This window comes from Saccopteryx leptura, unplaced genomic scaffold, assembly GCF_036850995.1.
Source record: "Saccopteryx leptura isolate mSacLep1 unplaced genomic scaffold, mSacLep1_pri_phased_curated manual_scaffold_43, whole genome shotgun sequence".
Classification (NCBI taxonomy): domain Eukaryota; kingdom Metazoa; phylum Chordata; class Mammalia; order Chiroptera; family Emballonuridae; genus Saccopteryx; species Saccopteryx leptura.
In genome coordinates this window covers 47,191-75,021 of record NW_027095725.1, presented here as the reverse complement: position 1 = coordinate 75,021, position 27,831 = coordinate 47,191, and the positions used below count along the sequence as shown (strand labels likewise).

The window sequence follows — 27,831 nt, the reverse complement described above, 5'->3', positions numbered from 1 at the left end:
GAGACTGTTGTTGTCCAGGAGATCTGGATAGCATCTGTATCCTGGTGACAGGACAGGGGCTTTAGTGACCTCTGTGTGACATTGGAGAGCGATAGGCACTCACAGGCTCCTGTTCAGAACTGGTCTGGTGTGGCTTTGCTGGGAATAGGCAGCTGGCCTCTGTGGTGCAGGACTAGTCCCGCTTCTCTGCCGGGGGCTCAGCACCTCAAACATGGAGAAGGGCAGTACTAGGCTGATGGGACGAATGAATGTGTGAGTGTGCCACCATGAACCTCGTTAAATCAAGAGCATATAATTTTAGTCAACTCTGTTTTCTGTTGTGTGTCCTTAGCAAAATGTTGAATAATTGGTTAAAAGCAGGAGAAAAGTCTCCCCCGCCTGACCAAGTCATGTCACAGTGGATAGAGCATCAGGCTGGGATGCGGAGGACCCAGGTTTGAAACCCTGAGGTTGCAGGGTTGTGCATGGGATCACCAGCTTGAGTGTGGGGTCGCTGGCTTGAGCAAGAGGTCACTCGCTCTGCTGTAAGTCCCCGGTCAAGGCACATATGAGAAAGCAATCAGTGACCAACTAAGGAGTAGCAATGAAGAATTGATGCTTCTCATCTCTCTCCTTTTCTGTCTGTCTGTCCCTATCTGTCCCTCTCTCTGTCTCTGTCAAAAAAAGTCTCCCTGGGGGATGGCTTTTTCCCTTCTTTCATCATGCAAAGTTCCGTGCTTTCTTGATTTCTCGTAGTGGCTCTTTCACACATTTCCTTCTTCCTAAGAGCAGCCTGTCCTCATTGTATTGTTACTTTTATTGACCTCTGTGGCACTGACATCTTTGTTTTTAGTAGAAGTTGAAGTTTTGCAGCCACATTTGGTGGCTCCATCTGTCTCATTCTGGTACCTGGGAAGTCAGATTTGAGTTTGTTACTTCTGTGATGGCTTTCCAGTGTGTCACTCACTCTCGTTTCTGGAGAATGTGAACCTGGAAACGGAACTGAGGGGCTGGGTGGGGTCCCCGTCACCTCACACGTGGCTATCAAGATGTTCTGTTCAGTTTGTTTCATCATCATCAGTCCGTGTTTGCTTCGGCTGCCCTTCACCCCCCTCTGCTTTCTCATGGGACCGTGTCAGTGACATTGCCCCTGCGTCCCCTCATCCAAGAGAGGTCACTGTCCCCACCTCCTTCGGTCCAGGTACAGCCTCGCCACCACTGAGCACCTGGGGGCGTCACAATGTGTTCAGTCGGTTCTGTGTCTCTTGATCATGAATGTAAGAAAACACTAAACTAAAATACAAATTGTTGATAAAAATTAAAAATAAAAGGGTATGGGAAGAGAAAGAACTCTCCTGAAACCCCTTCTCAGGTTGACTTCATTCCTGTCAGAAGCATGGCACCGTCGAAAGTACGTCTCAGTTCCATGTGCCCTTTTTTTCCGACACTTTGCAGATGTCGCTGCGTATTTCTCTCTGTTACTTGCACATTGAGCACTTTTTAGTGTCATCGTATATCCTTTGCAAGCAGCATTTTATGTATTTTGTATAATACGTTGCCATGGAGAAATACCATAATTTATTTAAGCACTCTTCTGTCATTGGACATGTAGATTGCTTCTGGGTTTGTTTGTTTTTTTGTCATTATAAATAGACAACTTAATGCAGAAAGCTTTCTCTTGAATTTAAAATCATTTCCTTGGGATCCTTCACCAGAAATCCAATTACTGGGACAAATAAGAGGTGGAAACCACAAATGTATCTGCTTTTGCTACATATTACCAATTTTTTTTTTCAAAATAGTTGAACCAATTTGCAACCTCAGGAGGTGTCCATCGGCATATTCATTCCACAGTTCTAGAGGAGAAAAATGATGTTTTCCCTTAGGTTGTGTTGTGATCATTATGAAGGAGGGTGAAGACTTTTCACGTGTTTGTGTATAAACTGTGTCTTTTCTTGAAAGTTGCCCTTTTTCTTTCTGTTCTTGGAGGTCTCTATGTTGCTGCTCTCAGGCTAATGAATGATCCATGTGACACTGCCATCGCTAAGGGGTTTGTGGTACAAGATCATGAGGAAGATGCTCCCATATTCCCTACTTTGCACCTGGCTCTGTGTGTGCATGTGCACACGTGTGAGGGGCACATGTGTGTGTACCCTTCTTGTCCTTTCCTGTCCACTCCCAAGTCCTCTTTGTCTTCTTCCCTCCTGCTTGCTGTAGTGTGGACCTAACATGCATTTTTAACTATGTGCTAAATTTATTAAAGTTGTTATTTCTGTGTGTATATATACAGTATTTCATATAACAGCTTTATTGAAATACACATACTATAAAATCAAGTCTGTTAACATGTTCTTGTATATTTTTATAAATAGATGAAGCCATTTTTATCCCTTCCACCCAAAGCTCTGCATTAAGCTCGGTAAATTTCATAGCGCAGGCTCCCTGGACCTCAGAAAAAAAAAAGTTTCCACCACCGTGTTAGACTGACACAGAATTCTTGATTTTTCTAGGACTCTCTCTCTTTATTGTTTTGAATAAAGAATTCTCCCTGCATGTTTTAAATATGGTAAAATATTAATAAATATGGTTAATAACTTCCCTTATGGCTAAAGAAAACCCAGGCTTTCAAAAGTAATAAATGAGAGATTTTTAAAATTCTGTTAAGATTTGAGATATATATATATATACATATATATGTATATGTATATATATATATATATATATAGAGAGAGAGAGAGAGAGAGAGAGAGAACATCAATTTGTTGTTCCACTTCTTCATGCATTCATTGCTTGACTCTTGTGTGTGCCCTCACCAGGGATTGAACCCACAACCTTGGTATATGAAGACAGCACCTCTCACCAACTGATCTTCCCAGCCAGGGCCTTAGATGAGAGGTTTTAATCTAATAGATCCACTTCTACCTTTCCTCTCAATTGTAAATTCTCCTTGCCAGAACTTTTACTGCTTAATTCAAAATGCCCAGGTCCTGGCTGGGTAGCTCAGTTGGTTAGAGCATCATCCTGATACACCAAGGTTGCGGGTTCAATCCCTGGTCAGGGCACATGCAAGTAGCAACCAGTGAATGCATAAGTAGGTGGAACAACAGGTCAGTATTTCTCTCTCTCTCCCTCCCTCTCTCTCTCTCAAAAAATCAATCAATAAACATTTTTTATTAAGATGCCAGGAAATGAAGCACGTCCTTGCTGGTGGTACTTTCCTATTGGCAAATTTATTCTTAATTCTGTTCTTTCTTTGAATAATAAGAAGAATCCTGCTTGTTCGTTACAAACTCAGTTCATCCAGGGGAGACACCACACTAAGATGGAGGATGATGAGAAAGCCATTCTTGGCGGCCCTGCAGGCCTCCCCGAGGATGGTCCCCTGCCTGTCACAACCACAGTTGCTGGGCTTTGCTGGTGACTTGAGCAGAGTCTTGTGTGTAAGCAGAGGATTTGCTGTACTTTCTTGTACAGTCTCAGAAATCTGAGGAGAGAAGCCAAAGAATTTGGATTTAAATCCCTTTTAAGACCTCCTCCTCCTGGAAAATAAGGAAAGAAGGTTATTAGTTGGGTTTTTGCAGGGAGACATGAGCAGGCATGCCGCCCACGTGTCTTGACCAGAATACAAGTCACTCTTGTTAAACACTAGGCTTCAAGAAGACCGGCCTTCTGAAGGTCACCAGCCCCTGACATTGGCTCTGCAGAGTGGCCCGGGGTCTCGAGGGGGTCGGGGCAGCCGGCGAGGTGCTCCTCACTGCCTCTCTCTGGTTTTCCACTCAGTGTCTCAGCTCCCCGGACTGAGTGTGGGCACTGGGGCTGGTGGGAGAGGAGGGCGCCAGCTGGGGGTCTGGTCCCTGAGTGTGCTGGGCATTCCTGGTGACAGGGGCAGTGGCTGGGCAGGAGGAGACCTCCCCCCAAGACCAGAGCCCAGTGGTGTCCTGTTCCTGGGCCTCCACTTCCATCTGTTCCACGACTCTGGAGGCTGATCTTTCTGTTTCAGTGGGAGCTGTGGGCTGGGGAAGGTATGAAATGATATGCTTGTTAGATTTTATTTCACACTAGATAGCCGCTCCTGCATGCCGGTCACCACACTAAGTGCTTAGCCGTCTTTAAATCACTTCATCCCCAAACCACACTCTGGGGTAAAGGGTGTTGTGGTCATCCCCATGCCCAGACGAGGGAGCTGAGGTGCAGAGAGAGTAAGTGTCCCCTGGGGGGCAGAGCTGGGACTCCAGCCCTGACCCTGTCCCTGCAGGGAGGGCTCAGCCCTGCTCACCTCTCCGGCCCAGGCTGCTGTGATCACACACTTAGTACGCTGTAATGGCTCATGTTTGCAGACACCCCACACGTCCACCAGTCTGGGATGGTGAGGGAATCGCGCCTGCTGTAATGCAGGGACGGAAGGTCACCGACGTGCGTTGTGTTCCTCAGTCTCACTAGTGATTACAGAAATGCCTCTTTTTCAAAACAACTTATTGGGGTAACGCTGATTATACAGGTTTCAGGCACCCAAGTCTGCAGCACATCTCTGTACACTGTGTTGTGTGTTCACCCCCAAGTCAAGGCTTCATACATTACCATTCGTCCCCCCCACAGTCCTCCACCCCTAGAAATCACCATGCTGTTATCTGTGTCTATGAGGGGATTTTTGTCTTTTTTTGCTCTTTCCCTCCACCTCCCTCACCCAAGCCCCTTTACAGCTGTCAGCTCTCTGTGTATGAGTCAATCTGTCTCTATTTTACTTGTTAGTTTATTTTGTTCATTAGATTCCACATATAAGTGAGATGTCTTTCCCTGAAGGGCTTATCATACTTAGTATAATGCTCTCCAGGTCCATTCATGCTTCTGCAAAAAGTGACTTCCTTTTCTTCTTCATGACTGCATAGTATTCCATTGTATAAATGTCCAAGATGCATGATTAATTGTAAAAACGGGGTGCAGGATACCAGGTCTCCGAATAAAGGGGACAGGGCCGGGTGTATGTTCATTCTTGCTTGGATAAGAATTTACCTCTGGAAGGATTCATGACAGATGGGTCACTGGGTTGCCTGTGGGGAGAGAGACGGTGGCCAGGCTGGGGCTGGTGGTCCACGTCCACTGTGCTTCGTGCAGGCAGGGATTTTGTATTATTGTGTATTCAGAGCTATGAAGCCAAAGCTCTGAATATTACAGCTTTTTAATGTTTTTGTTTCTTGTCCATACAACCTCTTTGATTATAGCTTTTTGAAATTAAACTTTTATTTTCTAAAAAATTTATGCTCCTGAAAAGAAATATATACCATGGGTTTTTTTTTAAACAAAAATTAAGTCTGTTTTCTACTCCTGCAGCTTCGCCTCCCCTCCAGCCCCTTCTCTCCTTCTGGTTTCTTGACATTCAGCTTCCCTGGGTTTTTTGTTTGTTTGTTTATTTGTTTGCTTGTTTTTGTACCTTTTTGAAGTTGGAAACGGGGAGGCAGTCAGGCAGACTCCTGCATGTGCCCAACCGGGATCCACCTGGCATGCTTACCAGGGGGTGATGCTCTGCCCATCTTGGGGTGTCACTCTGCCTCAATCAGAGCCATTCTAGTGCCTGAGGCAGAGGCCACAGAGCCATCCTCAGTGCCTGGGAAAACTTTGCTCCAATGGAGCCTCAGCTGCAGGAGGGGAAGAGAGAGAGAAGAAGGAGAGGGAGAGGGGTGGAGAAGCAGATGGGCGCTTCTCCTGTGTGCCCTGGCCGGGAATCCAACCCGGGACTCCTGCACACCAGGCCGAAGCTCCACCACTGAGCCAACTGGCCAGGGCCAGCTTCCCTGGTTTTACTGAGAGGTGACTGGCATAGGGTGCTAACTGTGTGTAAGGTGCACAGTGTGATATCTTATGTGTCCTGTGGGATGATCAGCACAGTGGCTTAGCTGCATCCATCATCTCTGATAGACACACACAGAGAAAAAGAAAAAATTCCCCTTGTGTGGAGAATGCTTACGAGCTGCAGTTTCAGTTTCTTGGGGTTCTTTCCTCCTTCTCCCTCCACATGGCTGCGTGGTGACCCCAGGCCTAGAGCCGCCCCTCTGTCTTGCCCACCAAAACTGCTTCTGACAGTAAGAGTCTAGTCTCAGTGCCCAGGTCCCTGCTGGGGGTGTTTGGCGACATCACGCAGGTCTGAAATAAGTCCTGATGCAGACCATCACTGCAGAGCCCTTGGTCCTGCCATGCAGTCCCTGTGCCCCCTCTCTAATGACAACAGTCACTCAGGGCCTCAGATGCCCAGATCCGGTGCTGGGGTTGAATGTGGGTCTGCCGCATCTGGGGGTTGAAGATGGCCAGCTTGCCAGGGCCTGTGTCTGCACCGAGCCCCTGACCTGCTGCTGGTGTTGCCCTCCCTACTCACGTGGGGACATGTTGGGGAAATGGCCACCAAGTGTCTGAGTGGCTGTATCCTAGGAGGTAGCTAGCTTAGGAGTGGTGCTTCAAAGTCAGGGACACACGTCCCCCAGAGCTGGCCTGGCCGGGAGAGACCTGGGGGGTTGCTGCAGGCGTTTGGGGCCTGGCTCTTGGATTGGCCAGGGTGATGGCTCAAAGGAAGGAACACTGCTCGGGGCCATGTGCCCCAGGCCTGCCCACTGAGTCAGGTCTCCGGGAGAGAAGGGAGGCTGTTGTCCTTAGTGATGGGATGGGACCTTTGGGGAGGCTCCGGGAAGACCCTGGGGCAGAGAGCATGGGCAGCAGGCACGTCCCTGGTCCTGGTGGCTCGGAAGTGAAGGAGGGGCTGCAGAGCCCTACTATGTGCAGGCCGGGGGCTTGGGAGCCGAAGCTGGGCAGCAGCTGGCACCTCCATGAGGGGCCGGAGTTCGAGAGCTTCCCCAGGGAGGGCTCTTGACTCCGGGTCGGTGCCTTCCAGGGAAGCTGAAGGAGTGGAGCCTCACCCTGTATGGCACGGCGGAGCACCCGTACACCACCTTCAGCTCCCACCAGTCCCGCTCCCGGATGCTGGAGCTCTCCACCCTGGAGCTGGAGCCGCCCAGGGCCGCTGTGTCACCATCCCCAGCCGAGGTTCCTGAGGACAAAGAGGACTACACAGGTAATGAGCCCGGTTCCTGAGGACATGGCAGCCTCCGAGAGGTCTGGCTGCGCGCTGTGGCCCTGAGCGTGTGAGCTGCTCCCGGCTGAGGTGGGGTTAGGGTCGTGTGTCTCCTCTCGGTGCCGGACATCTAATCACGATGCTAATTTGCACTCACACAGCTCCCTCCTCCCACGGCTCTCCTAGTACTTGACAGACCAGTAAGTACACTTCAGAGCAGTAAGTACCTCCCCTCCCAGGCCAGACAGCGAGGTTCTGTATGCCCAACCAGAAACAGAACTCCTCCAGGCTCCCATCTCAGGGCAGCGTCCTGACTCGCTCTCACGCCCGCCCACGCCGGTCCTTGTCAGCAGGATGTGGGAAGGACCAGGGTCCTAAGGAGGACAGGACGGCTGGGTGGAATGAGCCCAGCCAGGGACAGAGCGGGGGTGCAGGTCCTGCCCGGCCCCACGGGCTGCGACAGAGACCCAGGGCTGGGTCTCCAGACCTCATGTGAGTAGATTCTAATACTACACCAGGGGTCTCAAACTCAACTCAGCATGTGGGCCGCAGAGCAAGATCACAGCCATTCGGCGGGCCGCACTAGGTCTACAAAAGGCAACTGTTATGCAACACTTTTCTCACTACAGTTGAAAACAAAAAAAAAAATCAGTACAACAAGCAAAATTATACATGCAGTTTACTCAGTGTCACAAAACGACCAGAAACTGTAGTTCGCATCACAACTGCTGTTAACTAAGCTAGGATGCTAGAGAAATGAAAAATACAAGTAGGCCCCTAGGCTTACTTAATTTTATCCAAAATATTTTGAACTTCGTGGATTAGTTTGCGGGCCACACAAAATTGTTCGGCGGGCCGCGAGTTTGAGACCCCTGCACTACACGAAGGGGCTCGGGCTCTGCCAGGCAGTAAAAATGCTCAGTGAAGTCATGACTAGTGGCCTGGCTCTCGCCACAGAGCCAGCAGCAGGGGAGGGTCTCAGACGCTGCCCACCCCCGATGAGCACTGGGTGGGGGAAGCTGTTCTTCCCCTCAGAGACTCCCAGGGCAGCTAGGAGTGAGAGATGGGGCGTTTCTGGTTGGGCCTCTCTTTCCTGGCTGACTGCCTGCTCCGTGCTGAGTGGTGGGCGGTCTCTGAGACTGCGGGTGCCTGCGCTGCCACATGCTCCGTGCTGAGTGGTGGGCGGTCTCTGAGACTGCGGGTGCCCGTGCTGCCACGTGCTCCGTGCTGAGTGGTGGGCAGTCTCTGAGACTGTGGGTGCCCGCGCTGCCACGTGCTGCCTGATGAGTGGTGGGCGGTCTCTGAGACTGCGGGTGCCCGCGCTGCCACGTGCTCCATGCTGAGAGGTGGGCGGTCTCTGAGACTGCGGGTGCCCGTGCTGCCACGTGCTGCCTGATGAGTGGTGGGCGGTCTCTGAGACTGCGGGTGCCCGCGCTGCCACGTGCTCCGTGCTGAGTGGTGGGCAGTCTCTGAGACTGTGGGTGCCCGTGCTGCCACGTGCTGCCTGATGAGTGGTGGGTGGTCTCTGAGACTGCGGGTGGCCGCGCTGCCACATGCTGTCTGATGAGTGGTGGGCGGTCTCTGTGACTGCGGGTGCCCGCGCTGCCACGTGCTGCCTGATGAGTGGTGGGCGGTCTCTGAGACTGCGGGTGCCCGCGCTGCCACGTGCTGCCTGATGAGTGATGGGAGGTCTCTGAGACTGCGGTGCCCGCGCTGCCACGTGCTGCCTGATGAGTGATGGGAGGTCTCTGAGACTGCGGGTGCCCGCGCTGCCACGTGCTGCCTGATGAGTGGTGGGCGGTCTCTGAGACTGCGGGTGCCCGCGCTGCCACGTGCTGCCTGATGAGTGATGGGAGGTCTCTGAGACTGCGGGTGCCCGCGCTGCCACGTGCCATCTCACAGCTCAGGAGTGGGTGGCACAGCGGAGCATTTCACCCATGCATATCAGGCATAAATTATGGTTGATTCTGTTTTAAATTTCTTCTGCCTTTGCTTTAAAATGGACCATTGAATTACATATGAACTAATCTGCTGTTTCCCCACTGTGATTTATAAGCCTTGGCGAGATTCCATAATTGTTAATAAATGACTGATTTTTTTTTTAATGGTAAAATCTGCCGCTGATGCTGAGCTGACCTGTCCTGGAATCTCCGTATGAGACAGGTCTGCAGCCAGGACCCTGAGCCTCTCCTGAGTGCCCCCGCAGATAGAGGGGGGCTCTGTGGTGTTCAGATGGGTCCTGAGGCTCAGGGTATCCCCTGCATTCTCAGGGCAAGTGGGACAGGCGAGCCAGTAACAGGCAGAAGAGCCAGAGAGGATGGTGTGGACAGAGGGAAAGGGGGAGAGGGCTTTGAGGAAGAAGAAGAGGGAAGAGGAGGAGGAGGAGGAGGAAGGGCGGAGGAAGAAGGGGGTAATCAGGGAGAAGGAGGCAGCCAGGTAGATCCAATGCCCAGTAAGAAGCACGCAGGATGTGGTGTCTCTGGTGGCCCTTGCCCCTGGCTCTCTCAGACAAGCCCAAGGAAAGAAGAGTCAAGGGTCATTGTGAAGTGGGCTGATGATGACTGACAACTCGTGCAGAGCTCGGCACCGAGACGGAGTGGGGCACGGGGAGGTTTCTGGAACATGCGGAGAGCTGGTCCCTGGTGGTGAGGGGCTTAACCCCAGGTCCAGCAGCAGGGCACCTGGTGAGAGGGGAGCCCAGGCACCGTGAGAGTAACGGTCCCAGACGGTGGTGAGCACGACTCTGATAAGAGAATCAGGGCCCCTGTGGGCATGTCAGGTGTCCCTGGTGGCAGGACAGCTGTGCTGGGAAGGGGCCGCCATTGGGAACTGGGCAGAGGAGTTGGAAATCCGAGGTTTTTGTAGAGTCTGGAGTTCTGGAAGTAAATGGGGGTGTTGATATCCAACTTCGAGGGTGCTGCTAAGGGATGGGAGGACCTGGGAGTCCAGCAGGGAAGATTGGCAGTGGCCGCAGCGGGCCGGCTGAGATGCCGAGAACCCTCAGTGGCTTCGTGGTAGTCTGTGCACTTTTTCTGAATGGCATGAAGGACGAGAAACCCAGTGATACTTACAAACCATGTTCCTGAAGAGATTGTTCTGAGCAGTCATGGCCAAGCCCCCAAGACCCCAGTTGCTTTGTAACCCTCATTCCTGAGTCGTTCATCCTGGGTTGGCCCCTCTGATGATCTCAGGGAGCATTTTCAAATCTGCCTGTCGAGGGAAGTCAGCGGTCAGCCCTCAGGTTCAGCACATGACCCGGGTCCCTCGTGTGTGGGGCCTCAGGCAGTGAGCCAGGGGGCTCTGGGTCTCTGGAAACGTCCCTCCAGCGGGAGAGGGGAAGGGAGATGTAAGGACCGTGCTGCAGGGTGACCTGTGCTCACCCGAGGATGGGGCACAGCAAACCACAGGCGTTCCTGACGCCAGGAGGGGTGGACGAGGACAGCCAGCCAGGTGGGTTTAATTCCAAACGCTTCCCAGAGTTGTGTCTTGATGTTGGGCTTTTGGAGATAATTCAAGTAGAGATCCACACTAGGGAAGGTGCTCACAGGTGTCAGCTAAACATCCCTGCACAGGCAGAGGCTCACTGACCTTCCCAGGGGACTGGACACGGCCAGTCACCTGGACGCCTTGTCAGTGCTCTGCTGGTCATGCTGTTGGATGGACCCGGCCTTGCCTGGCCCCTCAGTGTCACTGATGCACCTCTCCCCTGCAGAGAGGCCCCAGGGGAGGAGAGGGGAGTCAGCACTTGGGAACCAGCAGCTGGAAACACTGCTCCAGGCCCTTCCCCAGGGCCATCCTGGGCTGGGACGTTCTAGAATATTCAGTGAGCGGAGGGAGGACACCTACATTTTCCCAGTTTCAGTCCACTGTTGTGACTGTTCTAGACCAGATCTTGCCCACATGATGTTCCCTTCTGGGCCAAGAAAGAGTGAGAGTCTCTCCCCTCCCTGTCCTCCCGGGTCGCCTTAAGATTGAGGCCAATAACTTTATCAAGTGAGACTGATGTGTTACTCTCTGGGCTCAGCGAGAGGTCACTTCAGAAGGAGGCCACGCATCTGCAAGGCCACAGCTGGCTGGCAGGCTGAGAAGCCCAGAGCCTGGTAGCCAAGTTCTTATGTTTTCAGGCCAAACAGTGAAAGGGGGCAGGATTCCTGAGGTGAACCCCGTGAATGGACTGGGATGATGTGGACAAGAATCAAATCAAATGGGAACTGTCTTCAAACAGCAAACAGCTGGAAGCCAGGGCCAGGCCAGGAGCAGGGCTCAGTGACATGTATCGAGCTTTGGGCCCCCGGTGGGCTGAGTACCAGGCAATGCCACTCCATTCCCACCCAGACCAGGAGGTGCAGTCCAGCTCGTCTTCAGGGATGAACTCGGCTTAAAAGGGGTTCACAGTGGGACCCACAGTTAAAACATTAGAAATACCAACAACAGCTAACGTTCAGGGAGGGAAGCAAAATAAACCGGCTTGACACTGGGAAAGGCTGGAGGCCGCACAGAGGCAGGAAGAGGGCTTTATGTAGCTCAGCAGAGACCATTGTGGGCACAGAGAAGGGGGACTTTTGTCTTGCCGTCTGTCCTGTGCGGGGCCAGTGGCCAGCAGATCACTTCCTCTTTGCTCTGAACTTACTCCCACCTCCCCCATGACTAAAACCTGATGGAAGTTTCTTTTGTTCTTTCTAAAGTGTCAAAAGCCTTCAGAATGGCCCATGGGGCCCTCCCAGCCGGCAGGCTTTCCTGAGCCGTGTCCTGGAGGAGGGGGAGAGGGATGGTCGGTGGGGCAGCCTCTCCCCCACTGTGTCAGCCTCGGCATGCTGTCACATGTGTCAGGCCAGGGGGAAGAGGCCACGTCTGGACATGCCTCTGGTGACTGGTGCTCATACCGGGCTCTCCCTGTGACATGTGAGAGGGAAGCCCCCAGAGTGTGAGGCTGCTGGTGTCCAGTGAGCTCCTGCTGTGTCCCTGTCACTTTACAGCAATGCCTGGCCCCAGAGTTAACCAGAGGGAGACAGGGAGGGCCACAGGGAGGATGGCTGAAAGGGGCCCGCCACACCCTCGATCGCGGGCATGTGGACATCCAGCCTGGCCCCCCGCCCGTCTTTCCCCCTGTTTCCTGTGGGGTCAGCAGTGCTTCTGGCAGCGGCCCAAACGCCTTCAACACCCCCGTGACGTTGCTTTGCCTTCCGGATGCAGATGTGACGGCTGGCTGGTCCAGCATCGTGGAACACAGCCTCACCTGCCCCCACCAGCCTCTCTTCTGGCCTCGCACAGCATTCCTGTCACCACAGATCTGGGTTCCTACCTGCCGCTGCTGTTCTACCTAGAGGGTCAGACCCTCAGACACGGACCCTGAGCCGGGGCCTCCATTCCCCTGTGGTCGTCCAGACCCCAGGCCCACCACTGTCTAGAGAACTTCTTCTGACCCCGATGCAGGGTCTTTGGGGACTGCACTGTACCCAGAAAGTGTCTCTATAGCTGAAAGGAAGTGCTTGTTTCTTTAAGGTGTGTGCCACCCAGAGTGTGGGGACAAGGGCTGTGACAGCCCCAACGCAGACCAGTGCTTGAACTGTGTCCACTTCAGCCTGGGCAGCGCCAAGACCAGCAGGTATGGGCTGGGGCCTGTCTGCGTGTCGGGAGCCTGCAGGGCAGGCACCACACAGGGGCATGTGTAGAGCTGTTCTCTGCCCGACAACTGGCACCTGCTAGGAATTCATGCAGTGCCCCAGAAAGGGAATCCCAGTGAGCTTCACCACTCTGAAATTTCATCAGTTTTAGTAGCTGGTTTATCCTCATCACACAAGCAGTTTGTGTCCATGACAGGAACCAGGAGCTGTGTCATGGTGACCTTGGTGGTCGTAAACTTCTCTATTTTGTTCCATACTAAGCATGGTAAGGCTGACCACTGGGGAGCTGCACACAGATGTCCTTTTAGGGCCAGAACTGCTCTAAACATCAGGGGGCTCCTCTGCCTGAGTGCCCAGGCAGAGGTGTGGGAATGCATGGGGGGCACACTCCCACCAGGGTGTAGGCAGGGTGTGGGCATGCATGGGGGGCACACTCCCACCAGGGTGTAGGCAGAATGTGGGCATGCATGGGGGCACACTCCCACCAGGGTGTAGGCAGAGGAGTGGGCATGCATGGGGGGCACACTCCCACCCGGGTGTAGACAGAGGGGTGGGCATGCATGGGGGGCACACTCCCACCAGGGTGTAGGCAGGGGTGTGGGCATGCATGGGGGTACACTCCCACCAGGGTGTAGGCCGGGGTGTGTGGGCATACATGGGGGCACACTCCCACCAGGGTGTAGGCAGAAGGGTGGGCATGCATGGGGGGCACACTCCCACCAGGGTGTAGGCAGAGGGGTGTGGGCATGTATGGGGGGCACACTCCCACCAGGGTGTAGGCAGAGGGGTGTGGGCATGCATGGGGGCACACTCCCACCAGGGTGTAGGCAGAAGGGTGGGCATGCATGGGGGGCACACTCCCACCAGGGTGTAGGCAGAGGGCTGTGGGCATGTATGGGGGGCACACTCCCACCAGGGTGTAGGCAGAGGGGTGTGGGCATGCATGGGGGCACACTCCCACCAGGGTGTAGGCAGAGAGGTGTGGGCATGCAGGGGGGCACACTCCCACCAGGGTGTAGGCAGAGGGGTGTGGGCATGCATGGGGAGCACACTCCCACCAGGGTGTAGGCAGAGGGGTGGGCATGCATGGGGGGCACACTCCCATCAGGGTGTAGGCAGGGTGTGGGCATGCATGGGGGGCACACTCCCACCAGGGTGTAGGCAGAATGTGGGCATGCATGGGGGGCACACTCCCACCCGGGTGTAGACAGAGGGGTGGGCATGCATGGGGGGCACACTCCCACCAGGGTGTAGGCAGGGGTGTGGGCATGCATGGGGGTACACTCCCACCAGGGTGTAGGCAGAGGGGTGTGGGCATGCATGGGGGGCATACTCCCACCAGGGTGTAGGCAGAATGTGGGCATGCATGGGGGCACACTCTCACCAGGGTGTAGGCAGAGGGGTGGGCATGCATGGGGGGCACACTCCCACCAGGGTGTAGGCCGGGGTGTGTGGGCATACATGGGGGCACACTCCCACCAGGGTGTAGGCAGAAGGGTGGGCATGCATGGGGTGCACACTCCCACCAGGGTGTAGGCAGAGGGGTGTGGGCATGCATGGGGGGCACACTCCCACCAGGGTGTAGGCAGGGGTGTGGGCATGCATGGGGGTACACTCCCACCAGGGTGTAGGCAGAGAGGTGTGGGCATGCAGGGGGCACACTCCCACCAGGGTGTAGGCAGAGGGGTGTGGGCATGCATGGGGAGCACACTCCCACCAGGGTGTAGGCAGAGGGGTGTGGGCATGCATGAGGGGCACACTCCCACCAGGGTGTAGACAGAGGGGTGGGCATGCATGGGGGGCACACTCCCACCCGGGTGTAGGCAGAGGTGTGGGCATGCATGGGGGGCACACTCCCACCAGGGTGTAGGCAGAGGTGTGAGCATGCATGGGGGGCACACTCCCACCAGGGTGTAGGCAGAGGGGTGTGGGCATGCATGGGGGGCACACTCCCACCAGGGTGTAGGCAGGAGTGTGTGGGCATGCATGGGGGTACACTCCCACCAGGGTGTAGGCAGGGGTGTGGGCATGTATGGGGGTACACTCCCACCAGGGTGTAGGCAGAGGGGTGTGGGCATGCATGGGGGGCACACTCCCACCAGGGTGTAGGCAGAGGGGTGGGCATGCACGGGGGGCACACTCCCACCAGGGTGTAGGCAGAGGTGTGGGCATGCATGGGGGGCACACTCCCACCAGGGTGTAGGTGGGGTGTGGCAGGTGCAGGCATGACTTCACCCCGTCATGAAGTCAGACACAGCTGCTCCCCTGTGCTGGGCAGAGGCAGTCGTGCTGCAGACCTCTCACTGGCCAGGAGACCCCAGGCCAAGGGCAGGAGGCAGGTATTTGCTGGAGCTGAATCTTCTGAAATTCGAAATTCGAAGTCTTCACAGTACCTGCACAGTCACATGGTGCTTCCCTAGGGCGATGTGTAAAGGGCAGGGTTCCCAGCTTCTGCCTTCCCAGGGATGGCTTTACCTTCAACCTTCGACCCCCACCCCCCATCCCGGGCCTCTGTGTTCTGGAAGGGGGGGGCAGAGAGGACAGCTATGATCCCCTGCAGTCTTCTGTTCTTCCCTGGCTGGTCTCAACTGGCTGTGGCACTTGTGCTGCTGCGGTTGGGGAAGGGGGTGAATGACGTGTTGGCAGAGTGTTGCAAAGGCCCTCTCTGCTCCTGGTCCTCCAGGAAGTGCGTGAGCATGTGCCCCTTGGGCTACTTCGGGGACACAGCACCTAGACGCTGTTGCCGGTGCCACAGGGGATGTGAGATGTGCTCAGACAGGGGTCCAACCCAGTGCCTGTCTTGCCGCCGCGGGTTCTACCACCATCAGGAGATGAACACCTGTGTGACCCTCTGTCCTGCCAGGTCTTATGCTCATGAAGGTAAATGCATGTTGCTGGGCATTGAAATGACGAGTCTACCCTTCCCTGGGCTGGGGTTCCCTCCCCTGGTGGGACTTTCCTGCCCTCTGCTCCCTGTGCACCCATCCCTCTGAGAAAGAACTCTGACCAGGGGAGGGAGGGCGCAATGGTGACATAGAGCCTTCAGACCGGGCACTCCTGGACAGTCTCACACAGACGTGGTCAGAGCAGGTGCACTGATGCTGACATGAACCTGCTGGTTTGTGGAATCTCACTTCTGAAAGTCAACTTCTGTTACTGAGGACAGGCAGAGAGACAGCTCAGGCCAGAGGCTCTCGGGTCAGCAATGACTGACATCAGACATCAGGGACTTCAGACATCAAAACAGGAAGGCCTCCGGGGTGCCCTGCCGCCTGCCCTGCACTGTCTCCCCCTGCAGCCCTGGGTGTGTTGGCAGAGTGCTTGCACAGGCAGGTGGGGGTGGCGGATGGGTCATCGGCTCCCACTTGTGGACTTGATGGTCGAAACTGGGTGAAGGGCCCTCTTAGGAAGACTTCCTGGGCTGCAGTGGGTGTGAGTGAAGACAGACAGTTTGCAGTCCCCCAGAAATGCGGTGCCACCCGCTGGCTAAAGAGGCTAGTGTTTGTGGTGCACTCGGCACACAGTGACCACACCCCTCAGAGGGGCCATGAGGGGACATTGCTGAAAGGTGACAAAAAGCCCATGACTAATGATGACACAGGTGGGTCTTGAACTCAGAGCAGGGAAGCCAGGTGGGTAGCTCTGCCAGTCTCAGGAAGTGGGCAGAGGTGGAGGACTCTGGGGCCCAGGACATCACTCGGTGTTTCATCAACTTGGTTCCCCGGGAAGAGACAGAGAGAGCATCTGGGTGAAGTGGATGGAGGGTCATTCCTAAACAAGGTGAAAGAAGCCACCGTTCTGCTGTGGTGATTGTGTGTGTCTATGTCCACGGTCACTGAGTGTTCAGTAAAGACCCCTGGAGGATGCTGGTGGGGGGCTCAGGGGCACCCTCAGGCTCCACCCTGTCATGTGTGCAAAGGCCCTGAGTCATCTCTGCTCAGTCAGCCAGGATCTGGCTTCTGTCCTGTTGAAGTTAGCAGAACCGAGCTTGTGTCCTCTGGCCAGGGCCCCCCGCATTGTCTGTGGACTTTGGTTTATTGCAGAAAAAAGATCTAAGACACCTGACATCTGATACAGGGCTTGTGGTCCTAACGTGGCTGCCTGATTCCTGCATCATTCGTCCTGGAGCTGACGCCCGGTGACGGCTGCTCTGTCAGCCCCACTGGGGACAGGAGCCCCGTGGGCCCAGGTCTGACGTGCCGGCATTCTCCCATTTCCCTTCTCGTCTCTTCCTTCAGGTCAGAAAAAATGCCTGAAGTGCCATGCAAGCTGTAAGAGGTGCATGGGTGACGCGGAGAAGTGTACTGTCTGCCAGGAGGGGTTCAGGTGAGACACGGAGTTCTGCTCCTTCCCGTTTCTGTCACCTCTCTCTCTCGTTTCCACTCAACAATTTGCTGTGTTTTTGCAAATTCTCACAGAAAGGCAAATTTTCAGAAGCCTTTCAGGGTAAAGATGAAGAGTCTGTCCAAATCAGACTTGTTGTTGTCTCTCTTCTATCAAGCGCAACACACATCCTCTTTAAAAACATTGTACTGGGGTCACGATTTTTATCAGAATACTTTGAAATGTTTGTTTAGCCCATTAAATGCAGCCAAACTGCATTTACTGCAACCAAATGCTCATTACCTGTTCCTCCAAGTAACCGCTTGGAATGATGCCATGAGCCCTCCCGCAGTCCGGAAACAGGCTCTGCGTGTTAAAGGGAAGTGTCCACCTGCCGTCCACACGCCTCCAGGAAAGTCTCTTGAAATCACATCTTTGTTTCCTCTGGTAAAACGGGGGCGTGGAGCCACCCTGCCTTGGGAAGATGAGATGGGATGAGCTGTGTTGGGCGATAAATGATTTGCCACAGGGTCAGCCTGCCATGGCAGCCCATCTGGGACCCAGGGCCTGCGTGTGTGCGGATGGGCAGCTGTGGATGTGGCAGGGGCAGCTTGGAGGGAGGCACTGGGGACAGACTGGGAAGGAAACTCAGAAGAACTGACTGGGGTCACACAAAGGAGACAGAGTTGGGGGGAAGGTTGATGAGAACAGTGCTTCTCACCCCACGGAGTGCCCCCGAGTCACCGAGGCTGTTGTGAAAATGCAGATCCTGACCAGGCATCTCTGACTGTAGCCCAGGACTCTGCATTTCTGGAAGGCCCCCAGGGAGGAGGAGGATGCTGTGCCAGGCTGTGCCAGGCCCAGGCCCTCCCTGCCGGCCTCCCTGTCATCCAGGCTGAGGGCACCGGCAGAGGGATTCCTTGGTGGAGGGTGTGAGGAGGAGCTGCACACCCATGTCTGGTTTCCACAGCGCCTCTGACATGGGCATCAACATCACTCCTGTTTCTGCCGGGAGAGGAAGTTGCCTCAAGGAGCACGTAGCTGCTGCAGCAGCATTCATGGGTCGACCCTCTTTTCTGACCTGGTTGAGGGCAGGAGAGAAGCAGGCCCCCAAGGCCATGTGCACGCCTGCTGTCCTCTAACCCTGTTAGGTGCACGAGGCAGGGTTGCGGCAGTGACAGGATGCATTGAAGAACCAGTTCCCCAGGAGACAGAGGGGACACTGAGGTGGCCACAGCAGGAGGCCTGGGAGCTGCAGCTGTGATGTCTCCTCCGGCCAGTGCTCCTCGACCCCAGGCTGGAAACTGAAGGTGTCAGGGAAGCTCCATGGTTCCAAGTCAGTGGGACACACCCCCACTGGGGAACTGCTGCAGGGTCCTGGGGCCTCCTCTCTGTGCCCCTGGGTTCTGGAGGAGAGGACGCCAACCACCCCCAGATGAACAGTGTTGCAGGGAGAAAACACAGCCACGCAGATGGAAGCAGGGGTTTTATCACGGGCCGTAACCCACAGGAAGCTCCCTTTTATTGCCCAGCGTCCTCATGAGCCGAGGCTCCAAGTCATTGCTGCCCCATTAGAGCTGTGTCTCCTGCCACCCAGCTCTGAGGGCTGATGTGCAGGAAGAATGTGCGTTTAAGGACTGGATGGAACTGCCAGTCAGAGCAGCCCTGGTTCTGTGAGCAGGAAGGCCCTGGGTGTCTGCTGTCCATGGTTACCCCCGCCATATCCCTCGTGCAGGATTCCGTGTGTCTGACGCACCCAGGACACCAGTCCCACGTGTCAAGTGTCAGGTGCACTCACAGCATGTGCATCGAGCACAGTGTGCTCTTGGGAGTGAAGAAGCAGAGTGTCTGGTGTGTATTCACACTGCCCGGTGCCAGACTCTCACCAACATCTTAAGAGTATTTGCTCATTTAGCCCCGAAAACAGCACTGCTGTGCAGGAGCCATGATTATCCCAACAAACAGGAGAGGAGATGGGGACTCAGAGAGGTCAGTGGACTTTTCTGGGGTCTGGGTCTGGTTGCACAGCTAGGACATGGCGGGGAAAGGACCTGGAGTGGACAGCCCAGCAACAGTCTCCTCCCTAAGCCTTGACCATGGAGGTGCGAGAGGAGAACGGGAGCCACCGAGGCAGGTCCTGCCAGGTCCCGGGAGGGGATTTGAGTTCAAGTTTATGGTGAAGGACAGAGGTGGGAGCCCATCCGGGTTTTGTAAGTGTTGTTAAGATTGCAGAGGGCTTGGAGACAGTGAGACTGCCCACCTGTCACCAGGGGTGGCCCTCACACGCTCAAGTCCTCCTCTTGGGTCGGGTTCAGGTTTGGTTAGTGCCAGTGAGGAGAAGCCATCACAGACCAGGAGAGAATGGGAGGACCTGGCTGTCTGCACCAGGACCCGGGCCCTGGGGCTTCGGAGATGGACCCGGGTCCCGCCAGCCACCTGCTGGCAATGGTCCTGCTCTCGGGCCCAGGACAACCCTTCCAGCCGGACCTCCGCCAGAATCAGAACCGCTTTTTCGCTTATGTCGACTCAGAACCTTTGTCAACTCAGAGAGCTGGGCTTCAGCTACTTGCATTTTCTCTCATGAAAGACCTTGAGGGCAAATCTTCATTTAATTAGAATTCGGAAGGGATGTCAAAATCTGTCTTTTTCCCCCTCCAACAGCCTTGCATGGGGCAGCTGCGTCCCTGACTATGAGCCGGGCACCTACTTCGATTCCGAGCTGGTCAAGTGTGGGGACTGCCACCACACCTGCCGCACCTGTGAGCGTGAGTTCATAGCCGCACAGGCCTAGGTTTCGCTGTGCCGCGCCGTCCCGGTACCTGGGTGACGCAGGGGGGTGGCCGAACCCTCTTCAAACCAAGAAGGCCTTAGGATTCCTCAGTAGGCCAGGGGTTTGTAGCAGTAAAGTCACAGAGGCCCTGGCAGGGGCAGGAGGGAGGGGGGATAGGTTACTGTTTACAGGTGTGAAGTTTGAGTTTGGTAAGATGAAAATGTCTGTCTGGGGATGATGAATGGATGGATGGTGGTGATGGTTGCACAACATGTGAATGTACCTAATACCACTGAGCTGTACAATTAAAAAGATTTTATGTTACCGACAGTATTACAATTTTACAAGCTAAAAAAGAAAAGTCAGAATGTCATACTTTAAAAAAAATTTTGTATCCCAGGCTGGGTCGCTAGGTTGGTTAGAACATTGTCCCAAAGTACAGAGGTTGCCGGTTTGGTTCCTGGTCAGGGAAGATACTGGACCAGATCGATATTCCTGTTATTTCTCTCTCCCTTCCTCTCCTTCTAAAATTGATAAAAAGAATTAAAGAATTTGCTTTCATTGAATTGAGAGGGGGGAGGGAGTGGGAAGTGGGGGAGAGAGAGAAAAGTCAACTGATTTTACTTAGTTCGATTTTAGTTGTGTGATCATTGGTTGCTTATAGGTGTTCTGACTGGAGATTGAACCTGTGACCTTTGGCATGCTGAGGTTGACCTTCTATCCAGCCAGGGCCACTGGGGTGCTCTTAGAATGATCAGCCTGGGTTTCCCAGCTGAGCAGGCTGCGGACTGCTCGTGAGTGAGCCTGTCTGCAGCTCTGTGCTTGCACAAGAAGGCACAGTCCTGGACACGACGCTGTAGACTCAGAGACGAGGGTGGTTCAGGTGCTGAAGGGAAGGAGGCTTTAAAACAGTGCCCTCGTTCTGTGTACCTGTCTTTGCTTACTGTGAACACTTTAGTCACAGAGAAAACTACTTCCGTAGGAAAGTTTATGTCTTAAAATTCCCCACCGAGATGACAGCACAGATGTCTCCCAAGCACCGTGTTTACGTAGAACAGTGAGAATGCCTTTGCTTTATTAGGCTTCGTGCTGCGAGTCATTTGCACTTGGGTGTGGGAATGCGTCCGGAGTCTGTGGTCTCAGACGTGTTCCCAGCTGTCTTCTCCCGAGTCTCCTTCCTCACCCAGCACTGTCGTCCTTGTTCTGAGAATTGCCCGTTAGGTGGAGCTCGTTGCTGCTCACCATCGAGAATCAGGTGTCTGCTAGGTCACAGTTGCTGTAGCCCAGGTCCTGGGAGATGGGGCATGATGGGTGCCTCTCCTGCTGTGGACATGTGACCCCACGTGGCTGTAGGCCATGCTCTCCAGCAGTGGGCACCCCGGAACCCTTGCAGCCAGGAGGAGACATCCCTTCTGGGCCCCCCTGGAAGCCCCACAGAGCTGGGCCCAGCACAAGGAGCACAGTGGCTGCTCCCAGCTGTTTACCCTGTGGCCTTTATTATTATTATTATTATTATTATTATTATTATTATTGTATTTTTCTGAAATGAGAAGCAGGGAGGCAGGGAGACAGACTCCCACATATGCCTGACCAGGATCTACCTGGCATGCCCACCAGGGGGTGATGCTCTGCCCATCTGGGGCGTTGCTCTGTTGCAACTGGAGCCATTCTAGCACCTGAGGTGGAGGCCATGGGGCTGTCCTCAGCGCCCGGGCCAACTTTGCTCCAATGGAGCCTTGGCTGCGGGTGGGGAAGAGAGAGAAAGAAAAGAGAGGGTAAGGGTGGAGAAGCAGATGGGCGCTTCTCCTGTGTGCACTGACCGGGAATTGAACACGGGACTTCCACATGCCAGGCTGTTGCTCTACCACTGAGCCAACTGGCCAGGGCTGCCTATGGCCTTTTTGTCTCTTTCTTATTCTTTGTTTCTGAGACTTGGTGGGTGCCTGGCCCAGGTTGACTGAAGAGCATTGCTGACGTCACTCAGTCAAATGTCACAGACACTTGAATCCTTAAACCTCAGGCCTGTGCTGTGCTAATGCTTTTGCCGTCAGTATTTCCATTCACTGTTCCTTTCCTGTCGCTCCAGATGGCTGGTGGCTGACAGTGTCCAGTCTCTGCTGGCTCTCCTTCACTGCAGCCCTCTGTCACCGCAGGGTTTGTACCCAGCAGACCTACGGTGTCTGGATGTCTGCCCTCCTCCCCATGCCCGCCTGCCTGGGTTCTTTCTGAGATCCTGGGACGTGTGTATCTACCTACAGCAGCCTCGGGGACAGGGACCCCATTTTCATGCTTCGTGTCTGGTGTGCGCTGTGTCAGAAGCACCTGTCCTCGGCCACCACGCCCTCCCCGGGAGCCCCACTCGTTTCTTCTCTGTCCTGTCATCTGTACCAAACACCTGTCCACACCTTTCCCACCAGATGTCATCTTTCCATCTCTGTCATGTACACGGTTCTGTCCAACAGAAATAGGGTGCATTATAAGTTTTCTAGAAAAGCAGGGGAAAATCATGCTAATATAATATCATAATTAACCCTACATATCTGAAATGCTGTTGTTTGAATATATCATCAATGTAAAAAAAACGACTATCTCTTCTGCTGAGGCTCTGAAGTCCAGTCTGTGTGTGTATCGTGGGCTCACAGTACATGTCCATTTGGTGTGGCCACGTGTTCGGTCATGGAGCCACATGTGGCCTAGTCTGGTGGGAAAGGAAGGCTGTGGAATCATGGCTACCAGCATGAGTCAGATTGGGGGGATGTGGGGCTCAGGCCTCCATGTCCCAGCTGTGAGGGGTGGGCTGACCTCCCAGGAGCAAGTGAGGAGAGCCAAGTGCAGACACACAGCGGGCACCTGAAGTCCAGCTGTGGTGGTGGCCAGGGGACAGATGAGCAGCAGTCACTCTCAGAGACCCTCCAGCAGGCCTGGGACACAAGGTGGGCAGGCAGTCCCTGATAGCTGCTGCTTTTCCCACAGGACCCAGCAAAGAAGAGTGTATTCACTGTGCCACAGACTTCCACTTCCAGGACTGGAAGTGTGTGCAGGCCTGTGGTGAGGGCTACTACCCAGAGGAGATGCCGGGTCTGCCCCACAAAGTGTGAAGAAGGTACGTGCCCATCGACGGTCTTCCCGGACAGACTCAGACCTCCGGGAACGGTGGTGCCTGTGCCCGCTGAGGGGTGGTGAGAGGGCCGAGGTGGGCAGTCCCCTTGCCTGGAGCTGGGGGACTGCTGTGCAGCAGACCAGCCAAGTGCAGGGCCAGCTGGTCTGCATGACTCTCCTCTGCCCCACCCCTTCTAGGCCATCTTGCCCCTGAGGTGGGCAAGCAGAAACTGTTCTCAGAGCAGGGGATGCCTGCAGGCAAGGTGCACCTCCTGTGTGCCAGGCACTGTGTACCTGGGACAGGGCAGGAAGCAGACCCAGGTACTTGCTTGGAGGTGCTCACACCCCAGTAGCAGAGCCCTGGGGCCCCCAGCTGTGCCACGGTCAGGATGCATCCACACAGTAGGACAGGAAGCGGGCAGTGGACCTGTGTGCTGGGGAGACCAGTCCCCGGGAGCTCAGCTCAGAAAAGGCATCAGGTGGAGCCCCGGCCCAGATGTGGCCCCAGAGCAGGACATCCCCCCTCACCCCTGCTCCCACTCCAGACAAGAGGCCACAGCACCACCCAGGAAGGTCAGTCTGGTAGGTAGCAGCAGTCGCCAGGCCAGCTCCCAAATCAGCTTTGTCACATACCTGGAGGAGCATCGTCCAGAGCCCGCAAGTGCATAGGGATGTCCAGGTGACAGATATGGAGCCTTGGAGGCCGGGGCCTGTCAGCCTTGAGCATGCTCTGCTCTGTGGACAGACTGTCCTCACCGGCCCGGGGAAGAGAGCGGTCAGGAGGAAGGGTGTGCAGACGCTTGGCCAGGGTGTGAGCCCATCGCAGGAGACACGGCCACAGTGAGGGGAAGGGGTCTGGAGGACAGGGGCCTGGAGAGGGTGGGCCTCCTTTCTGTTTGGCAGCGGGAACACGTGTCCCCGCACAGGTGTGATGAGAACTGCCTGAGCTGTGAGGGTTCCAGCAGAAACTGTAGCCGATGTAAGCAGGGCTTCACGCAGCTGGGGACCTCGTGCATCACCAGCCACATCTGCAGCAACGGTGAGCTCTCACGAGTAACAGGTGCACCCTGCCCCACATTACCTGCGGATTGCCCTCGGAGGAGTAAGCCCACTGGCTTTGGGTCACAAGGGGATGGAAAAGAACACATGGAAAAGGCAGCCCTCTGAGCAGACACGCTTCCCCTCCTTTGCCCTCCTGCCCCCCCCCAGGCCTCCTCAAGTCTCCCTCCCTCCCCTTCAGGCCACTCAGGTTGACCAGACACACTGCTGCCACAACCCAGCTACTGGTGATTGGTTTGTTGAGTGCCTTTTAGAAATGATTTTGTCCTTGTACTGTTCCACTCTCATGCCTTCAACCCCAAGGGGCCTGCATGTGGTGACTTCCATTCGGAGAGGCCTGACCTTGGAGGTCAAGTCAGGAGGCCTGAGGATCTGTGCCTGACCGGAGCTCACACTCGAGGGTCAAGGGAGGAGCCACCTCAGTGGCGTGGGAGAGCCCTGGTTCTCTCAGTAGATGGGGAGACCAGGGTGTGCTGTGAAAGCAGGAACTCAGGGAGACCTGAAATCCTTTTGGAGAAAATGCTTCAAAGGCCAGGAAGTTCCCTGTGTAGGAAGTCACGTGCTCAGGTAGGACAATGAGGTGCTCACAGGAGGGTCTCGAAAGCCAAGAGCAGGGCCAGCTGGTCTGCATGACTCTCCTCTGCCTGCCCCTTCTAGGCTGTCCCCTGCCTCCCCGGTCTCCCTCCTGAGCCCCCCACCCTTAGCACAGGCACCTGGACTGAGGTTCACATGGCACTGAGGCCCCACTGGCACAGCCCAGAAGTTCTCCTGGCCCTCAGCCCCCCAGGCTCTCTGAATCCTTGTCTCCCAGACTCAGCAGTAGCCCCTTCATGCCATGTGCCACCCTGCCATGCCCAGAGAGTCACAGGTCACAGGGATGGCCGTGAGGGCAGACCTGGCTGCCGCTCTCCCTCCTCCTGTGACCCCTTGGCCTGGAACACCACCGGGGCCAGCACCGTGGGGTGGTCAGAACAACCAAACAGGTCCCCAAGTCTGACACGTGCCCTTTCTCTCTTGGGGGCCCCAGCCAATGAGACGTTCTGCGAGATGGTGAAGTCCAACCGGCTCTGTGAGCGAAAGCTCTTCATTCAGTTCTGCTGCCGCACGTGCCTCCTGGCCGGGTAGGGACCCTGCCACCTGCAGAGGGACAGGCTGCTCCCATCCATCCCATCCACCTGCCTCCAGACTGGGCCAGAGCCCATTCCCAGGGAGCCCCCTGACCTGCCAGCTCTGCCCTGCCGGGAGCAAGTCCTTCGGCAGCGTCTCGGGGCACCCAGACCGGGAGGGGGGGGCCTTCAGGAGGTGTTCTGGGAGCAGCGATGTCCTCAGCTACACAGCATTCTCTGACAAACCCAGCATGTCCTGGGAGTCCACAGCACCAGCTCCAGGGCAGCCTTGGGACCAACAGTTTACTGAACCTTCAAGACCAAAGCGGAAAGTCAAGACACAGCCTCTCCCCCTGGTCCTGTCTACAGTCCCCCAACCGTACTCTCAGCCACCAGGTCGGGCCCACAGAACCTGGCTGTGCTGGGCGGGAGGAAGGGGAGCCCCACACCTGCTCCTCCAGCTGCCACAGAGCTGTGTGGGGGATGGTTTGGCCAGACCATAAGAGATAGATCTGGGGGCATCAAGTGTCTGACCACTGAGGACAGAGCTTCTTTTTCTACCTAGTCAGTGGCTTCTGAAATCGCTGTGGGGGCTCAGACAGCCAGATTCCAGACCCCGAGGGGGAGGTTCTCTCTTTCCCGGAGCCTTCTCCTTTGAGTGAGCCCAGTGTCCCTGTCACCACCTCTGTCTGTGTCTCTAGGGCTCTCGTGGCCCAAATGCCCACCTCCAGCTGACCCAGAGCTTCCTGAGGAGTGTCCGCAGGAGGCATCGAGGACAAGCAAAGGTGCCCCAGGTCCAGCGATTCCTCTCGCCCAGAATTGTTCACCTGACACGTCCCAGGTTGTGGAACTGCTACCGAAGCCGATGTGGCCGCTGCTCCTGCAGAGACTTGCTCTCCAGGTGGCTGTCCCTGTGTCCGACTGTCCCAGGAGCCTGGCGGTGCACTTGGGTCTCTTTCTGCCAAACCTGTGTAGGCATTTTATAAGCTGTGTGTTCTGATTTTTACTGATGTTAATTATTTTGACAAATATTTCATATATTTTCATTGAAATGCACAAATCTGCTTGATCGACTCCCTGTGACAGGAGTAACATTTGCCTTAAATTTTTTCAAGCTTGTACATCTCCATTTGGTTCTGCTGCCCCTTTGTACACATATGACTTGTCCCTGTGAGCTGGGGAAACCAGCAGGTGTTGACTGAACCCACAACTCCGAAGAGGAAACCCACAGAGCAAATACAGTGTTAACCTTAAATTAATAAAAGAGTTAACGTCCCACCGCTGAGGAGCCTGTGTTTATTTGTGAGGCACAATGATCGACGTGGGTGCTGACCAGTGTGTGCAGTGGCTTTATTTGGGGTTTCTGGATCTCTCCATTGTCATTCTGGGTGGGAGTCCTGGAGCTTTAGGCACGTCACTGTAACAGAGGCATGGGAGGAAGTCTGGAGATGTGAGAGCTTGTGGGGTAGAGTCGAAGCACACGGGTTGCTCCTCACCGAGAGCTGCCAAGGGGGATGGAGTTGGGTTTCTGCACAGACTGAAGTCCCCCACCCACGGGTTCCATGCTGCACGCATTCTCACCGCAGCCTCGTGACAGGGCCAGGCACTTGGGCTCGCTGGGAACCCTTAGGCTGCAAATGACAGAAATGCCCCAAATAGAACTGATACAGGAAGAAACAAAAACACTGTTTTGGAATTTCAGGGCTGACCCAGAATTTCAGAAAAGGGCACAGCTGGGCCTTGGGAACCTTGGGACCAGCGCTCATGTTCCCTGAACCCTCTTTGCAGGGTAGCAGTGTCCTCCTCTCCAGTGGATGGGACAAACGACAGAAACACGCACTTCTTCCAGGTGAAATTGGGGCAACCTCCAACCCCCCAAACAGCCTTTCTGTATCTGCTTCTCACCTGTGGTTGCTCTGCCCTGCACCCGTGCTCCCTTGTCCCATCAGCCATGGCCGCAGGGACAGGCGTGCAGCAGAGCCCGGCTGCAGGAAGTTCCCCCAGGGACAGCTCTCAGAAAGCACAGTTCACACGAGTGTGAATTGACCAGAGTTGTCAACTGGAGGAGTGAAGAAATGAGTGTGTTTGGGGGACTGTAGACAGGACCAGGCTGAATATTGATAAGGATTCAACCTTGCCTGACCGGTGGTGGCACAGTGGACCTGGGACGCTGAGGACACAAATTCGAAACCCTGAGGTCACTGGCTTGAGTGCAGGATGATCAGGATTATCCCAAGGTTGCTGGCTTGTGCAGAGGCTCACTGGCTTGGCCTGAGCCCCCTGTCAAAGCACATGAGAAAGTAATCAATGAACAACTGAAGTGTCGCAACTACAACTTAATGCTTCTCATCTCTCACTTCAGTTCTCTCTCTCACTTAAAAAAAAAGATTTAGAACCAATAGGGCTAAATAATTAGAAAAAAAAACATTTTATTCCCCACTGACTGACACAAGACTAGGATGGGTAAGCAAAAGAAAGGCTTAGGTGTTACTACAACAGTCAGGGGTCCCCAGACTTTTTACACAGGGGGCCAGTTCACTGTCCCTCAGACCGTTGGAGGGCTGCCACATACAATGCTCCTCTCACTGACCACCAATGAAAGAGATGCCCCTTCCGGAAGCGCAGTGGGGGGGCCAGATAAATGGCCTCAGGGGGCTGCATGCGGCCCACAGGACGTAGTTTGGGGACACCTGTTATGTTTCTGCTAGTACATTTTCTTCCAAAATGTAAATGGTTTTTCTTTGTTGCAGATTAATAACAAAAATTTAAGTTATTCCAAAAAGGTGTAAACTACTATTTTAAGTATATACCCTT

General features: G+C 54.9%; 1 protein-coding gene across 1 annotated transcript in view; it reads left to right on the top strand.

The window, feature by feature from the left end:
* The window catches only part of LOC136387016 (proprotein convertase subtilisin/kexin type 6-like), an 89,512-nt gene extending 63,833 nt beyond the window's left edge, over window positions 1–25,679 (top strand). Inside the window, 8 exon segments of the mRNA XM_066358090.1 lie at window positions 6,857–7,036; window positions 12,539–12,641; window positions 15,344–15,540; window positions 16,899–16,986; window positions 19,645–19,748; window positions 22,727–22,856; window positions 23,779–23,891; window positions 24,939–25,679. Of these exon segments, the coding sequence (XP_066214187.1) occupies window positions 6,857–7,036; window positions 12,539–12,641; window positions 15,344–15,540; window positions 16,899–16,986; window positions 19,645–19,748; window positions 22,727–22,856; window positions 23,779–23,891; window positions 24,939–25,036 (1,013 nt within the window). The 3' untranslated portion in view covers window positions 25,037–25,679.
* The last annotated feature ends 2,152 nt before the right edge of the window (window positions 25,680–27,831 follow it).